Here is a 19,505-nt window from a genome sequence, read left to right on the forward strand (position 1 = left end):
ATCTTGGAATTTATTCAATGCAAGAGGAAAATAATACTGGATGTAGAGTTCAGAATATATATTTGATTACTGAACAGGAACACCTATATTTAAGATAATTTAGGCATACTTTCAGGATGTATTCACCCAGGCCCTAAGACATGTCCTTTACTAAAATAAAATAAAATAATATAAAATAAAAATAGTGCTCTTTTTCAATGCAACAAAGTATGTTTTTAGCACCCCATACTATCTTCCCATGCAAAGGAATTTGCATTCCTATATTTTAATGTCTCTTTCACTAAGGATACTCTTTTGACATCCAAGATGCTCATTTATTATTGTGAGCACTTATTCTTGTGCCCTCCACTCAGTGTAAAAAGCTTTTCCATCATTTTGGAAGTGAACCCTCTATAGGCAGATCTTGCAAGTATGAAATTCACTTGAATCACGTTTGGGGTACGAGAAGTATTACAGGCAAGTTTGAATGCTCAACTTTTGTTCTCTTGATGTGAGGAGTTAAAATGTGCCTCGCTCTTATTGAATTAGGCTCCTGCTTCCCACCTCCTATAATCAAAGCAGCCTGTCCACCCTTTGAACGGACAAGATGTGAAGATTCTTGGTGGTGGAGTCACCACTCTGACATCTGCCATTTTGTTTTTTTTTTTTTTTTTTTTTTTTTTTTTTTAAATATTTTTTGTATATTTATTTATTTATTTATGATAGTCACACAGAGAGAGAGAGAGAGGCAGAGACACAGGCAGAGGGAGAAGCAGGCTCCATGCACCGGGAGCCCGATGTGGGATTCGATCCCGGGTCTCCAGGATCGCGCCCTGGGCCAAAGGCAGGCGCCAAACCACTGCGCCACCCAGGGATCCCTGACATCTGCCATTTTGAATTCAGTCTGACTCCTGGTTTCCATTTCCACTTGCTACTACCTTCCATTCTTAATTTCAAATTTGGCTAGGTCCAATTTAGCTTATTATTTATCTTCACCTACTTCAAGCCCCCATCAAGCTTGCAAAACCTATCCCTCCACTGAAGATCAGGATAATGAATACTAAATGACATGTAGAACAGAATCTATAAGTGATCATATGATTGAATTGAATTGAATGATTGATGGATAACTGAACTATGTATTAGAGTGTATTAAAAACATTAGAACTTTAAAATAAGCAGTTTATAGAATTCAATGCAGAGGCAACGCAAATTCTGATGGAATGAGTTATCTCTTTCTACTAAAGCTTTCAATGGCTTCCCACTGCCTATGAAAAATATATAGCTCCACTACTGTGCACATTTCCAATTTCTAATCTCCTTCTCCAGACTGCTCTCTCACTTCCTTCCACTCTCTGTCCTTTGTTCAGCCCTAACAAATTGCTCTCAGTTTTCAAACTTGCCTTGGCATTTCCTATCACAACACCTCTACTCACTGTCTCCTTCTACACGGAAAGTTCTATCAAGTGTCTCCATCCTAAATCCTCATCAACGTACATCCATTTATCTATTTGCTACCACCTTGCCCCTCAAGATCCTCATTGAAGCTTCTTCTCCTCCCTTACTGTACTCCCCCAGTAAAAATGAGTAGTTAGGAAAACAAAGTCATGCCATGACACACTGCCTGCAGTTTGCTGTGTCAATAACAATGCTTAGGAGTTAGCTCCCTATAAAACTCATTACCAAATGCAAATTCATCTTTCATTAATCATCTTGTTTTATTAAAAATTATAGATTGTATATAACCTTCAGAACAGAATTTCATCAACTAAAGAACTTTAAATCGTTATCCCAGTGCACAAGAGTAGTAGATAAATAGTGAAGACTAGACAAAGAAGGGGAAATGGGTATGTGTATATGTAGCCCTGTGTTTCCCCCTACACATTCATAATAAGAGATAAGTAGCTCCTTCTCAGAGTCCCCAACATAATTCCATCGTATAGCCATCTCTTAATAAAAACTATTCTAACATACAACAACAACAAAATGCTAACCTTCATTAATTGCATCTGTTAGTTCCCAGATAATACAGACACTCAAGAAATAGACGTTTTAGTATGTATGCTTTTCAATTATGCTGCTTGAATGGATCTCTAACTGTACTGTCCACTGTCCCACAAGGCACAACTTTCTCCAACCCTTTCTCTCTCCCTAACATCCTGCTATTTTTATGAGCTTCAATAGCCCCTTTTCAAGTGGTAGTTTCTTTAAGAAAATAATTACAATGCAAATTAGTCTTCAACAAATAGTAAGGCACATTTCGGAATTAAATTCCTAAGTATTGAAGCTTTGCTTCCTGATATGTTTAAAACCATTATATAAGTTTAACCATAGCCATTCAATCTATGTACCTAGAAATATCATTTCTTCTGTTGCTAATGAAGGTCCTACGGCACAAATTTATTAAAGGTATACGTTTGCATGGGATAATAATTGGGTCGATAATATTAAATTCATAGGCTCATTATTTAATTGCAAGGGCAGATTATGAATACAGCTTCTAAAATGTATTTTAATGAAAAACACTACATCCTGACCTAATCATATCAACCTTATGCTATCTAATTAGGGATGCAAAAAATCATTAGAGTTGCAAAATATTAGTTCCAGTTCCATCAGGCTGTGAGCTGCCCCTTCATGAATATATATATTTTTACTCATGATAAATAGTTAATGAGGTAAAAATGACAAAATTTGCATGTAGGCAAATTAGTTTAATAGAATGATGTCTTTTCTGACTACTGAAAGTGACCTTTTCCTTTTCAAAAAAAAAAAAATGGTTAAAATACTTTGAAATTATCATCTGGCTGTCTTTGTACAAATGACAAATTATATGTATGAACAATATAAAAATTACAAAATGCAATAATCCTAAATTCTCATCATACTGTAAATGTGTTCTGTGCTTTTGCATTTATCAATTTAATAAAAGGAAATTAAGCATATTATAAAGTGTCCATTTATGTGGCAATTTTTAATCCAGAGCATAAAAACGAGAAGCATGTGCTTAATAGCTGGTACTATGGCAAAGATCTAGATCAAATTTTTAAAATGCAAAAATTCTAGAATACTTACTTGAAATACTTTCATATTAAAGTGTCTGTTCCATTCTTAATTTAGCAACTTAGACTACAGATGAGTGTTCTAAATTAAACTGGCATTGTATCTTGAAATTAGTACTTCAATTATTCAACAGGACTACCTTGCTTCCCTATTGAAATAAACTAAACAAGCAAAGGTAAAATAGGTTAAGAAGAACATTAAAAAATTAATCATAAGAGGAAGTCTTCATGGTATAAACACCAGGTCATGAAGAGACATAACAAATAAAATATGTATGTCTATTCATTTAAGTTTAGGAACGTTTCTGTATGCTTAATAAACATAACCCAGATAATGAGAAATAACAGGTGCTTTCCAGATTTTCAGATGATTTGCATAAACATCTCTGTGAGTCTCCTCACTGATAGATGCTGAGTCTATACATGTTGGGGAAGAGACAGCAGCAATATATCTAGATATATTAATGTTTGTTAATGGCCCAAAAGAATCTAAGCCAAAATATTTTACTTAGGACACAAATGTTTTTTTATTAAATTATTTACTTTAATTACATTTAATCCAATTGTCTTTTCTTTGATCCATTTAAATGTGTATACATTGTCAGAATTATGAACACACAAGATTTGAGGTCTTTTCTTGAGTTCTACTTTTGTCCATCATGGGTCAGCTAAATCATTTGATAAACGAGGGAATAAATATTAATTTTTTAAGAATTAAAGAATTTCATAATCTCCTTTAATTTTCCCTCTGGCAGCTAAACATTCATTTTCTTCTTCTCCTTTTCATCCCCAACCCCCTCTCCACCCCACCTTCCCCTGTCTCTCACTCTCTCTGACTTCCCTAGACAAAACAAATAATCATGAACAATAAAATAATTCTCTATTTTCCTCTGTATTCTCTTGTTAGGTACTATGGTTCAGCTCAGATCATTTTGATACTGAACTTTGGATTACTTCCAAATTCCTAAACTTCCATATTGTGAAACTTAATAATGAAATAAATATATTCTATCTACCTCAGTCACTTTGACATTATCCTACAGAGAAAGTGCTCTTTGCTTAATTTTTAGGATGATTTATTAAACAATTCAAGCCTTTTAAAAATTATGCTGTTGTCAAGGATTTTCGAAGAAGAAGACAGGATGACTATATCATAAAGTGAAATGTGATTTACTTTAAGTCAGGGACAGTTGTTGTGGAAATGCCTGCTGTAATGTTATATTTACCTATCAAATTAACAGAATTTGAGACATATTGCATATATTAATAGTAAACCCATGTGGAGTTTTTTTAAAAGCTAATGTTTAGGTTTCTATCAGGTAGAGAATGGAATGAGGTAGATTATATATTCATTATATGGGCAAATAATATATTTTCAATTAGTCATTCATGCTTGCATTCATTGTTGTACTGAACGAATAGACAGTAAAAATATACTATGTTCTGCAGACACTATTAAAGATCGAGAACACGAAGATGGAGAGGCCATTCATTTATTGCACCAGAAGATCTTAATCTAAAAAGGAAGAAGGAGGGAAGCCTGGGTGGCTCAGTGGTTGAGTGTCTGCCTTTGGCTCAAGGCATTATCCTGGGGGCCTGGGATCCAGTCCCACATCAGGCTCCCAGGAAGAGGGAAACACAAGTAATCCTCAGACTGTGTGTTAGAAGGGTCAGATAGAACAAGCAGCCATGACACAAAGGAGATGGCCCTCTTTGGGCAGGCTCCATCAAAGCAACACTCAAACTCAGCCTGGAAGAAGAATTAGTTTGCCAGGTGGTCCCTGAGGACCTGGGAGGATGCTCCTCAAAACAGAGAGGAATGGATGGTAATGTAAAACAATATAACATGTTTAGCAAAATATCCTTATTTTTATATGGCCTCATTATATTTCAGCAAGAAGCATTTGACAAGAGGAGGTCTGAGAGGGAAGGAAGGCATGTGGATACAGGCTAATCACCAGAGAGGTAAACAAGAATCATAACAAATGGCAAAAATGCAAATATCTGTATTTTGGCTTTTACTATCCAGGCAAAGGGTTTATGACAGGAAAAGGGGGGGTCAGATCTACATCTTAGAAATATTCTAAAGAATGAATTCATGGATGTGATGACATGGTAACTGCAGCGTGAGACTGCAGGTAGACAGAGCAGTTAGCAGAGTGTTATTGTTCTTTAGAAGTTGGGAATTGAGATCATAGATGTGCAATAGCAAATAGCATAGAGAATAAATATTAAAAAAGTAAAGTCAATATAACTAACTCCATGAACAAACGGAAAAAAAATTCTAGGAGACAAAGAAAGTCTAGAGAAACTCTGAGTTTCAGTTCTTTGTGATCAGAGTAGATGAAAATGCCATGTACAGAGGTTATGGATATGTGAATCCTGTGGCTTTGTGACACAGGTGAAATGCATTTGGTAATTAACTAACAACATGTGTTAAGTCAATTTTGTTTGGAACGTGCTGGGTTTAGGTATCGGTGGGGCATCCACCTGAAGATATCAAGTAGGCTGCTAGTTTGTTAGTTTAGGACTCAGAACAGAAGCATAGCCTTGAGATACACATTTGGTCATCTTCAGAAGGATGGAAGATACAGCTTGAAAGGAGGGCAACAAAAAAAAGTGTGTAGAGTAAGAAGAGAAATAAACCAAGTATAGGACCCTGAAAGACTCTAACACAGAAGAGGCTGATGGAGCCAATGGAGAAGTCTGGAAAGGAGATTACTGAAAGAATGAAGAGAAGCAAGAGAACTGACTAACAAAACATCAAAGGAGAAAAATAATATTCTCTTCCTCCTGTCATTACAAGATGACATTGAAGCCAGCAATCATGTCACATGCAGGAAGTTGGTCACTAGCTTCTTTTATTTTTTTCTTAAAGATTTATTTATTATTTTATTTATTTACTTGAAAGAGAGAGAGTGATAGAGACAGCAGGGGAGGGCAGAGGGAGAAAGAGAGGGAGACAGAGAAGTTCATGAAGATTTCCTGCCGAGTGTGGAGCCCAACAAAGGGCTCAATCTCATGACCCCAAGATAATGACCTGAGCTGAAATCAAGAGTCAGATGCTTAATTGACTGAGCCACCCAGGTGCTCCACTAACTTCTTTTATGTTCTTCACAACCCTTGTGTAATTTTGCTATATATATACAGCAGGTATCAAGAAATATTTCCACAGGAAAATGACGGTGCTACACTCTAAAAACCACCTGGCCATGTTTCCTCATTTTAACTAATAAAAAATAATCAGTATACAAGCAATTTGCAAGATTTGTATAGTGGTGGCAGTAAAATACAATCATAAAGAACAATGTGAGAAAATGTACCAACTTACTGATAGGCTAACAGAATGAGCTTCTCTTGTGCAGTCAAAAAACAAATCTATTTCAAACCAACTCACCTTCTTCCTTTCACCATGGATTCCTCTCCATTGCTCAGACCTTTTCACTATGTAGCTGAGCTCCTGATTGGAGATCTCCAAATCATACGGCATGAAAAACATGGCTTCTTCACTGTGGATGCGCTGAAATGCATCTAATATCCAAGAATCACTGTGCAATCTAAAAACAAAACCATCTGTTACTTTTGTTCCCCAAATACTGTTTACTTTTTGTCCTCCAAAAAATCTTAAAGAATTTGTTTATTTTATCAATTTAATCAATTCTATTCCAGTTCATTGTTCCCATTTATTTTTCAGAAATTCTTTGACTAACATTCCAGAAATAATTTAATACTATTCTTCACTAACTATCATAGTCAAAGAATAATCTGGTTTGGGGGGGATTTTTTTTGCAATTATCTCCCATAAGCCTATTATTTCTTTTTTTTTTTTTTTGTATCAAAGATTTAATGATAAGTGAAGGAAATCAGTGAGAGTAAGCAAAATGCATTCATTAACTCAACTTTCCCCTCCTATGCTGATTTAAAAACATTTAATCATAATTTGCATGATATATTAACAAGTAAACATACTTAATAGCTGGATATTTTACTTTTCTTTCTTTTTTATTAAAATGATTATTTTCTAAGTTTAAATTCCAACTAGGTAACATACAGTGCAATATTATTTCTTTTTTTTAAATAAATTTATTTTTTATTGGTGTTCAATTTGCCAACATCAGAATAACACCCAGTGCTCATCCCGTCACATGCCCCGCTCAGTCCCCGTCACCCATTCACCCCCACCCCCCGCCCTCCTCCCCTTCCACCACCCCTGGTTCACTTCCCAGAGTTAGAAGTCTTTATGTTCTGTCTCTGTTTCTGATATTTCCTACCCATTTAAGCCTACAATTTCTGATTTTTGATGTCTAGGTAATAGAGGGTAGATATTAAGAAATATTTAGCCATTAATTTATATTATGAATACCAGATTAATTCAAATGTGAAGGATTTGTTAAAGGAAACTTAAGTTTGAATTTATTCTTTCTCAGTGAGTTGATCTTAGTGCCCCTTGGTAGAAACCCCATTGGACCAGCTCAGTTGGAACAGAGGTTTTGCTTGGTCAGTTGTTTTCCAACATGAATGATATATGGACCACTTTAGTGAAGCACCTAACCTGATAAACCATTCATTGGATCTTTTTCCCTTTCCAAAACAACACTTAATATTAATTTAGAAATGCACTGCTTTTTTTGTAATTTTAGGGAAGAATCTTACTGAAAAACATTAATACTTCATTAGTAACATTGGGGTAAGTACTATAAATATTAATTAGACTGATATTTATAAAATTCTTCCACTAAATACACTTAAGTTCAGAGAAGAGAAAATATGTATTCTATCCCTCATCAATCAGTGCATTTGCTTTCATATCATATGCTTTGTTTTGTAAAACTTTGAATAAAATTGAAGCTCTAGGGAAATATATTTATCCTGTGATGTAGTACACTCTTGGTTCACCATGGATACCTGGAACTAGTAAAATTGTGGGGCACCTGAATGGCTCCATCTGTTAAGTGATCAACTCTGGATTTTGGCTCAGGTTATGATTTCTGGGTCATGGGATTGAGACCCACATGAGGTTCCTCACTGAGCATGAAGCCTGCTTAAGATTCCCTGTCTCCATCTGTTGCTCCCCATGTCCCTGCCCTACTCTCACTCTCCCCCTAAAAATAAATAAATAAATACATACATACATAATAATAAATTAATAATTAACTAACGGCCACTAATAGTCAAGAACCCTACTGTAACACAGTATCAATAAACTACCCATTTGAGAAGTTATTACCAAATGCCCAAGTTATAAGTTGGAGTACCAAGATAGTTGAGCATTACATGGAGTGCCTTTCCATACAAAATGGGGAATTGTAAGTATTTAATTTCAATGATCAGGATAATTATATTTTGCTTTATAGTGTAGGTAATTAAAACTAAAATTTGTTGAGTTCCCATTATAATGGTGGCCTTTCACATCCGTTGTGTATCTAGCCTTCCTTTAATCCTGTCTTATACATATAAATATGCTAAAATTAAAAAAAAATTAGTCTTGCTGCTTATTAGTCACAGAGACAGAATTTAAACTCAGAACTAACACCAAAGTTCATTTCATTCCACCATCTGACTGTTGAGTGAAAATAACCAATACAACACACATCTTCACTTAAGGAAGGACCTCTATCATGGTTCTTCCAAAATAGTAAAATAGATTTTTTTGACCCTACCTGCCAAATAAGAACTCTGTGTCTTTGTTTTCCCCTATTTTATGCTCATCACAGAGTGGAAATAAAAGCAAAACTGCCAACCAGTGTTACTGATGGCCTTAGACTGACCATATGGCTTGGTACCATCTTGAAAATCAACTACTACTCTTACTGTGATTTGAGATACTAGGTTGGCCATTTGAATGATTTGCTAGTTGTCTTGTTAAATAAAAACTAGTCTTTGCCATTCTCTTAAGCTTGTTTAATGTAACATCCATCTTTTTCTTTTAATGGTAGTAAGATTTAATGTAGTTAAATTACTGTCAATTTGCTGCCATAAACATTTTCTATATGAAGATTTTAAGTGCAGGATTACCAACTATGCAATTAACTTTGAATTAATTAGGAATCACAGTCCTGTTTCTGCTAGCTTCTGTTCCTTTTGCCCAGAAAGTGTCTGTCTCCTCTGTATATTTCCTTCATTTTGTGTGAAAGAATAATTATGTGAACATCCTAGCCAGGATCTACAGGATGGTACACAAATGTTTGAACAGAGAACAAAATGACACATTGGAATATGGAAAGCTATACAAAGATTAACTGCCTTTTAGTTTTACTTTTACATTTTTTTTGCCATGTTGAGTGGCATTTTCCAGTGAAAAGGTTAAAGATGGATTGTAAATAAGTCAACCTACCAACAGTTACTAGTTTTTAGCATATTTTTCAGCCTGAGACTGTTTATTTATTTATTTTTTTAGAGACTGTTTACACACAAAAAAAGGGACACAAAAAAATAGTCTAGGGTTATATATGCAAAATTTTAAAAATAAATTGAGTGTTGATAATTATGTAATTCATTTGATTATGTAATCAATCAAGCCATACAACATTTACCCAAAATATTTCATCCTTTCAGAGAGTTAGGCAGTACATAGTGATCAACTTTGGTGCATATCTATTGAACTTCACTTTTCTGGCTCTCTTTAGAAAGTTAGTCTGATTAAATGTTAAGAAAATTTCTATAAAGATATACAATGTCAAAACAGTTTCAGTACATTTCATAATTAAACATTTTATTTATAAAACATTATGTTGTTTATATTTATTTGTAAAAAAAATTGAAACAATTATTTTGTAAATAAACTGGGCATTACTGGGTATTGAAGAGAGAGAGAACAGACTATTTTCTCTATTCAGACAACATTGAGTCAGTCAATAAAATATTAAGCTTAAATTTTCCATGATTGTAATTAGTTATTAAAGTTTGTTATTCTCAAATGGGTCAGAAATACACACACACATATACACACACAGATGCACATGTATTTCCATGTATTTCCTGCCATTTTGGTTGTGTGTGTGTATAAAGATCAGATTGATTTATATAAAATTGAAAATATTAAATATATTAGATGAGCGAAAAGAAAGAGAAAACCAAACACTTTAATAATTAGTGAAATTAGGAGAAGAATATTCAAGTTCATTGCATTATTTTTGCATTTTTATAGATTTGAGTTGTGCTATGTATGAAAAGCTAATATTTTATGATAATATATATCATTACATGATGATGGCTACAAATTTGGATTTCTTTTAACAATACAACTATTGAAAGTGTCTGAAAATTCTACATTTTTAAATTATTTCTTCAAAATGTAATTAAGAAAGAAACTGTATTCCACCTGTCTGTAAAGCCGTAGGCATTATTGTTTATAGAAATAGGTCACATATTATGCCACAGGTTCTGATGACGGCCAATGAAACAAAGTAATTTACAAAGTCCTATGCCCTGTGTCCTACATTTGAAGTAATTCATTGCTTGGTGAATGGCATAAGCTATTATGTTTGGTTCACATCTGAATGTGGGTCATTTACAGAAACCTAGGATGTGACATTTCTGTTACAGCTAAAAAGGACAAGTGTGGACATTTAGCTAATATAGTATTTTAAGGGTCATGAAAAAGATGGAGTCTATAACTTAAACTAGCTCCAAAAGAAAAAAAGATATATATATCTACATATATAGATATATATGGATATATATGAATTAAAAAAAAATCAAAATACGATTGCTTCTTTCAAACTCTAAAAGTTACAAATGAGTTTAGCAGTATGGTTTTACACATATCATAATGTGCTTATTGATAAAACTACTTACCTACTGGTATAAGTATGTTAGAATGCTTCAGGTAAAGGTCTGAGCAGCTTATGCTTGCCAAAATTCATTCTCATTTTTATGTTTAAAAAAATGAGTATGTGAAATCTGTTCACATATTCTTTAGCAGACTTGTTGAATATTTTAGATGTATGACCCTAAAGTTTTTATATGTATGGGAAAAGCTAGCTTTTGTGAGTTTTCTTAAAAAAAAAAAAGAAAGAAAAGAAAAAATTGAATACTCCCTATCCTGGGTAACACTAATTGAAATCCAAATGGCTTTGGTTTGAAATTATAGTAAATAGAGGAAAAGATAAATACAAAAAAAAAAAAAAAAGGAAGAAAGAAAAATGAAGAAGGGGAAAATAATTTTAGAAAAAGAAATTCAGGGGATCCCTGGGTGGTTCAGAGGTTTGGAGCCTGCTTTGGCCTAGGGCATGATCCTGGAGTCCCCAGATCAAGTTCCACTTCGGGCTCCTGCTTCTCCCTCTGCCTGTGTCTCTGCTTCTCTCTCTCTCTCTGTCTCTCATGAATAAATAAATAAAATATTAAAAAGAAAAGAAAAGAAAGAAAAGAAAAGAAAGAAGAAAGAAAAGAAAAGAAAGAAAAGAAAAGAAAGAAAAGAAAAGAAAGAAAGAAAAGAAAAGAAAAGAAAAGAAAAGAAAAGAAAAGAAAAGAAAGAAAGAAAAGAAAAGAAAAACAAGAAAAGAAAAAGAAATCCAGGGCAGCCCAGGTGGCTCAGCGGTTTAGTGCCCCCTTCAGCCAAGGGTGTGATCCTGGAGACCTGGGATCAAGCCCCACATCCAGCTCCCTGCATTGGAGCCTGCTTCTCCCTCTGTGTCTCTGCCTCTCTGTGTGTGTGTCTCTCTCATGAATAAATAAATAAAATCTTAAAAAAAGAGAAATTCAGAAAATAAAAAGACACACATAATAGGAAATTGTCAGGAACCCCTCTACCCCTATTTCCAGAGATAGCTCTATCATAAGTTTATGAAGTTTATATCCTTCAAAATACGTGTGGTCTCATGTTTATAAGGGAACAATCATTTTCTTAATTTACTGGTCATTAATTCATTATCTCAGTCGACAAATATTCACCCTTGCTTACCAAATGCCAAATACTTGGTAAGTGCAAGCAATAGGGAAGGGGACAGGTGAAAATCCCAGGAAGGGGTTACAAAGGAGCCTACAGGGGGCCCTGCAGCTGGCAGGAAGAGTGCAGAATGACAAGGAAAGTACAAAGTATTTGGGTGGTATACTCATGTCAAGAGCTCTTAATGCAAGAACAATGGGAAGCCATTACATGGATTTAAGGCAAGATGTGATAAAATACTTTTTAATTAAAAATCATTCTGGTTACTGTAAGGAAAATAGATTGAAAGAAGTAAAAAGGAATATAAAGAGACTAGTTGTAAGGCTCTCCTTCCTCTCTCCTTCCTTCCCCTCTTTCCTTCCACTTCTCTTTCTTTCCTTTCTTTCTTTCTTTCTTTCTTTCTTTCTTTCTTTCTTTCTTTCTTTCTTTCTTTCTTTCTTCTTTTTCTTCTTTCTTTTTTCTTCCCTTCCTTCCTCTCTTTCTCTCTCTTTCCTCTTTCTTAGAACTGGATGGGTGATCTTCATATTGTACTGAGACAGGAAACCCTAGATGAAGTGATTTGGAGGAGAGCATGAATTTCTTTTCAGAATGTCAATTTTGAAGCTCTAGTGACATATATATGTAGAATTGTCAGTTAATTGAGAATTCTAAATTAAACTCATATTTACTTTTAAGAACTGAATTATAAAACTAAATGGATTTGGGGTGACCGGGTGGCTCAGTAGGTTGAGTGTCCAACTCTAGTTTTCAGCTCAGGTCATGATCTGTGCTCAACAGAGTCTACTAGAGATTATCTCCCTCTGATCCTCCCCCTATTTATGCTCTATATTTAAATAAATAAATAAAATCTTTTTTTTTTTTAAAAAAGAACTCAACTGAGCGGCCTAAATTAGAAATCTGTTACAAATATACTATTTTTTAAAGATTTTATTTATTCATTCATGAGAGACACAGAAAGAGAGGCAGAGACATAGGAAGAGGGAGAAGTAGGCTCTCCCTCCCTACGGGGAGCCCAATGTAGGACTCAATCCCAGGACCCCGGGATCATGACCTAAGCCAAAGGCAGATGCTCAACCACTGAGTCACCCAGGTGCCCCCAAATATACTATTTAAATCAATTAATTCATTCCCAAGAAGCAGATTAAACTTTTACTCTTTTTTCTAACATTTTTTTTTAGTATAGTTGACACACAATGTTACATTAGTTTCAGGTATATGATATAGTGGTTTGATTTTTTTTGTATTTTATTCTACACTCACCACAGGTGTAGCCACTATGTGTCACCATACAACAGTATTACAGTATCATTGACTATATTCCCTGTGCTGTGCCCTTTATTCCCATGACTTATACATTCCAAAACTGGAAATCTGTGTTTCCCACTCCCCTTCATCCATTTTGCCCACCTCCTCACCCTCTTCATTCTGACAACCATCAGGAGTTCTCTGTACTTATGGGTCTGATTCTACTTTTTTGTCCTTTTGATTATTCATTTGTTTTGTTGATCCAACAATTCTACTACTGAGTATTTACCCAAAGAAAATGAAAACACTAATTTGAAAAGATATATGTACCCCTATGTTTACTACAGAATGATTTGAAATAGCATAAAATTTGAAAGCAACTCATGTCCATCTATAGATAAGTAGAAAGAAGAAAACAGTGTATATTGCATGTGTGTGTATACACATGCAGCCATAAAGAAGGATAAAACTATGCCATTAGCAACAACATGGATGGATCTAGAGGGTATTTTGTTAAGCAAGGTCAGTCTGAGAAAGATAAATACCATATGATTTCATTCATATGTGGAATCTAAAAAAAAAAAAGGTTTTTCTCTTTTTTCACTATACACAATTTAAAGATAAGAAAAGAATCATGGGGTAAAACTATTGGGGATCCCTGGGTGGCGCAGCGGTTTAGCGCCTGCCTTTGGCCCAGGGCGCGATCCTGGAGACCCGGGATTGAATCCCACATCAGGCTCCTGGTGCATGGAGCCTGCTTCTCCCTCTGCCTATGTCTCTGCCTCTCTCTCTCTCTCTCTGTGACTATCATAAAAAAAAAATTAAAAAAAAAAATTAAAACTATTGCCAAAGGTTGTACAACTAGGAAGTGACAGAGCCATGATTCAAGCCAGGCCAAACAATCTTCAATCCAAGTATCAAACCACTACATCATATTCATTCGTTAGGTGAAAATTAACCACAAATACGAATTTTAAGTAATCTCATTGTTTAAAAAATTAAGAAATATGGGGGTACCTGGGTGGCTCTTAGTTTCAGCTTGGGTCATGACCTTGCAATGGTGAGATTGGGCCCCAAGTAAGCTCTGTGCTCAGTACAGAGTCTACTTGTCCCTCTTCCTCTGCTCCTCCCTCCACTTGTGTGCTCTCTCAAATAAATTAATAAATTAATTAACTTAAAATTTTTTTAAAAAAATTAAGAAATATGATATACAAGTAATCTTGCATTTCTGGAATTAGGAAGACTTCATATGGGTATCAGCTGAGACCCTGGCCTATTGTGTAACCTTAGGTAAATTACTGAAAGTCAATAAGGCTTGGTGTCTTCATGTATGAAAAGGAGACGATGTTAACAGATCCTGAATTGTCAGGATTAAATGAAGTAACCACATACTATATTCAAATCAGGACTTAACATGCAGTAAGTGTTCAGGAAATGTCAGAAATTACTATTTAGTGATTGAAAGGAAAATACTAAACACCCTCTGTGGAACCTCCAGTATATCAATTTATATGGCACATGATGGAAATTATTTTGAACCCTATCCTCAGATATTCTAAGATGACTGTGAGATCCAATCATATATTAGAGTTAAAGTTCTCTTCTTTCTTGTTCATTCTAATGGTCACAAGGATCAGCTTTTCCAGTTCACAGTGTCTTCTATTTCCATGAGGTTACTAACTCAGGTTATGTAGGTACATCAGTTTTATAGGAAAATCCAAACTGTAAGGAGTAAAGTGAACCAGAATAACTAAGACAGCATTTTTTCAAATCAAACTCAACTGTGAGGTCTTGGCCACTGGGAGAGCCCGGGGCTGATGAGAGGTCCTGGTCTCATGATCAGTGTTAACACCAAAAACAAAAACAAACAAACAAAAAACAAACAAACAAACAAACAAACAAATAAATAAATGGTGCTGCTTCAGCACTTAAGCCAGTCTAAAGGCCGAGATACTTCTACCATCTGTGACCTTGCAGAATGACAGCTCCTTCACAAGTGTGATCGAGATCACTAGGAACCCACTGGTAGTTTTGAGCATCTAAGCTTCATATGAACCTCCTCACCAGATGATTAAAAAGAAAAAGCTACTTGGAGAGTGTGATAGAGAATGAAGGCTGGGGCAAGTGGAACTGAGTTTTGGAAATATCGCATCAGAACAGAGAACCGGTGAGAAGGGAGTCACAAAGCATTGTATGTCTACTATGTGTTTAGCACTTCCCTGGTTCCTCTGGATTTTTTGTGGGTTTTTTTTTTTTTTGCATCCAATGCCTAAATGTTTTGCACATCATTATGACTCTTTTAGACTCCTCCATCCACATGGCACTGTGATTTTGTAAAGTTGGGTGTTGTCAAAAAACTCAAATTCAAAATCCATTCTAATTTCTTGGGTAAGTCAAATTAACACACATGAAAGCTGTGTGTATGTCTTTTTCACACTTCTCTATTATATTCCAGTGGAGAGTTCAAAATGAAAAAATACTTGGGAATTAGAGTCATTTTAACAGATGGCTTGTGAGCCATATTTGAAAGAGTTATGTCTACATCATTAAGAAAATATGTTCCTTGGGGCACCTGGGTGGCTAAGCAGTTGAGCGTCTGCCTTTGGCTCTGGTCGTGATCCTGATGGAATTCTGCATTGGGCTCCCTGCATGGAGCTTGCTTCTCCCTCTGCCTGTGTCACTGCCTCTCTCTCTCTCTTTCATGAATAAATAAATAAATCTTTAAAAATAAAAGGAAAAGAAAATATATCCCTTGATTTATTTGTGGCTTTAATTCAACAAATATTATTTGTGTGTCTATTGTGTTCTAGACACTTTTCTGGGTACAGAGAAGACAATGGTGAATTCTAGAGTAGACGACTTTGCCTTCTAGAGTCCAGAGTGTCATGTTACGTAGCATTTTAAATACATGATTTGAGTGTTTGAGGTACTACTTTATACACATGGAATCCTCATTGTTTTATGGAAGCAAAGCAAAATAATTACTCTTTTTGAGTATTCAGTTTTTTGTTTAATTACTTCAGTGATAAGTATGAATTGTACCTATTATACAGGATGCTGATAGAGAGAAGTAGGGAATGACACTGGCTCCTGCACAGATGGAGATAGTCACCTAGAAGTGGGAAAGGTCATTCCTCACCCCCGTGGCCTCAGAGAAGCCCACACCAGTGATTTGGACTGTGTCTGTACGAGAGTATGGACATTGCCTCTTTCTCTGGATACACATACCTTCTTGACATTTGCTTCTCATTGGTAGAAACCCACATGCCCAATTTCCCAAAGTTTGGGATGAAAACAGAAGTTGTCGTAGACTGTTTTACTTTCTTTTGTCTTAGAGGAATCAGAAGAACACTAATTCACCAAAAGCTGATTATCAAATGACTGATTAATGACTTCAACTTAACTAAGCAGCTTTTATTTTATCTTTGCAAGAGAAGAGCGTATCAAGAAATGTTCAGTTTATCTTTGACCCAGCTTCTTGCAGCTCCAGATGGGGTTAGTTGAGGTAGAAATAGATGTGGCTGTTTGTGGAAGAAAAGATAGCATGAACTCAACTGCCTACACCAAAGAACTTAGGGCCTGAGGAACAGAGAGAGGATACTGATGGCCTTTGGGCTCATGAATGATCCATGAGCTATCTGGATCCAAAGTAATGAACTATTTTGATTAGTCATTCAGTTTTTCTGGAGCTGACCCAGTGTAGGATCCAAATCTTTTAAATAGGGCTATTCCTATATAAAACATGTCACAATATTCATAGTCCATTAGGGCTATTAGGGCATTGAGTGCCCATACTAGGTGACAGTTTCAAGGGGTATGAAAGTTGGTTAGCTGTATATGAATTGGATAATTTTTATAATCTTTTTCTCCACATGGTAAATAATAGTTTGCTTTTAGTGAGGAATATTGCAAAGAAGGTTGATTCAGAAAGTGGAAAATCTTTGCTTATCTTATCTGTATTCCCTAGACAATGAATATGTTCATAATATTCTCATCAAAACCTACCTTTAAATTATTTTAATCTAAATTAATTTTCCTAAGTAATAAGTGGCCACAGCTAAAACTTATAAGGCTATTTAGAACTATTAAGTCAATGATTAAGAAGACATCAGCACCCCCAAAAACTAATTAACTTGAGTATCAGTCTTTCAGATTTGTGTACAGCTTCCAGGAATATAAAAGCTTAAGCAAATCTAAATTAAATTGTGATTTCTCATTCCCTGAATATTATAAAGAAATATGTAAGCAGCCTGTAGATCTTTTAGGCTACTCAGATAAAGGATTTAGAGTGAAAGGTTCCATATAATATCAACAAAGGCTTTACCCAGAAGGGTTATGAGAAGCATTTCAAGGCCACATGAAACAAACACCTAGAGACATGTAGATGGTCTTCACAGATTTCCTTCATGCCGATGCCTATAGATGGTTATCTATTAATGTTTGTTCAGAATGTAAGTTTTTAAAAATGCTCTAGAAAAGAGGAGTTTCATTTATCCCAATGGAAACATGAGCTGAGAATTAAAATTTCCCAAAGTAAAACAAAATGGCAAAACAGTTAATATCTAAATATGTCAATTGAGAGAAAAGACCAGTAAAATAAAATAAAAAATGTCTTGTTTAGACCTAGATACTATCCATATCAAATGAATTCTACATGACTAATGATAAGGAGTTCAATGAAAAAAATTCAGCCTTTATAAGAATAGAAGTAAGTAGTTATAACATTTCTGAATGAGGAAGGATTTTTAAATTTTAATATCTATTTAAATAGTCTAACAATGATCAAAAGGCTTTGCAGTATATGAATTCTAATATTTGTTTTTCTAAGTAATCTCTACATCCAACGTAGGGCTTGAACTCACAACCCAAGATCTAGCTGAGCCAGCCAGATGCCCCTATAATACCTATTTTTCTAAAACATCAAAAATAGATTTAAAAGTTAATTGTCAAATGGAGAAAACATCCATTAAAATATGACAGAAGGGTTAATACTGTAATATATATAAAATTCATATAACCCAGTAAGGAAAACATTTGAATACTCATAGAAAGAAAGCCAAAGGGACACTTAAAAGGCAATTCACAAAGAGGATATATAAATGAGTTATAAGCATACTAACAATGTTTAGTGACTAGGAACAAAGGAGGGCACATTTAGAAAAGGTTGAAATCCCATTAAAAAAAAATTTAACAATGTGAACATGATTTGGTCAGATCCCCCACGCACTTCTATAGAAGTATAAATCCATACAACTTTTCAAAAACACAACTTTTCAATATTATCTAATGTCTTAGAAACATCATTCTATCTGAAACAGTATTTCTGGGTCACTAGGATACTCTTCAAAAATAATCTAAAATGTGAACAAGACCCAGAGTCTTAAGATGTTCATCAGAATTATTTATAAGATGCACAAAAATGAGAAACAATCTATTGTCCAGGAACAAAGAAATATTTAAATATTTTATACTGCTTATCTGGTATAAAATAATGTGTGGACATTAAATGTTCATGAAGTAAGTAAAGAATATGAAAATATTTATCATACAATATTAATTTTAAAATCAACATATGGAGTTATTCTTGCAAAATAATTTCAACTTTTAAAAATAAATACACGTGGGGAAAAATTGAAATAATTTTACCAAATGATTAACAATGTTTTGTCTCAGTGGTGATATTATTGGTGTTTCTAGATTTATTTTTTGTTTCCTTTCTGTAGTTTCAATTTTTTTCCTAAATAACATATTCTTCCTATAATAAGGAAGAAGCATTAAAAAGATTAATGCTTTTTTTAAAGCTATAAAATCCAGTTCGGATAATTACACTAAGGTCAGGAACTTCCCCATGCAGGTCAACTCTCCTACTAGAGCCATGGAGAGGGAGAATTTTTCTAGTAGAAACCCTTCAGCAATAAATTACTCAGGCTCTTGGAGGAATAAGATCCAATCAGCCAAACTCAATAGGGTCCAATCTGGAGCTTACACAGCCAGTCTTCATAATGTAGAGCTTTCGGTGCCCAGAGCTAGACAAAATTCTCTGTTAACAGTCTGCACAACAGACTTGATCTCCTTTGTGTTCCTATAATACTAGTCATGTTATCACATGTTTTGACAGGACTGATCCAAAAGCCCAGAAGACTTAATGATTGTTGCTTAAATGTTTGGATTAAGAATGCTAACCTAAATCAGTCAACACGCACAAATCCATATTGGCACCTTTCACGAAGATGAGTTCTTATGATTTTTGTATCTCTTTGCCTACTTTTATGCCAGAGCAAACCCCACTTCATTGACCAGATGCCTCTGTTGATGGCAGCGCTTGCTGGAGA

General features: G+C 34.7%; 1 protein-coding gene across 1 annotated transcript in view; it reads right to left on the reverse strand.

Annotated features, from left to right (window-relative positions):
- LOC112659662 (uncharacterized) overlaps positions 1-19,505 on the reverse strand; it is a gene marked incomplete at its 3' end in the record, with an annotated part of 258,850 nt that overhangs the window by 56,678 nt on the left and 182,667 nt on the right. Inside the window, exon 13 of the mRNA XM_049106032.1 lies at positions 6,439-6,598. Coding sequence (XP_048961989.1) covers positions 6,439-6,598 — 160 coding nt within the window. The remainder of the gene's footprint in view (positions 1-6,438; positions 6,599-19,505) is intronic.

Source organism: Canis lupus, chromosome 35, assembly GCF_003254725.2.
Source record: "Canis lupus dingo isolate Sandy chromosome 35, ASM325472v2, whole genome shotgun sequence".
NCBI lineage: Eukaryota > Metazoa > Chordata > Mammalia > Carnivora > Canidae > Canis > Canis lupus.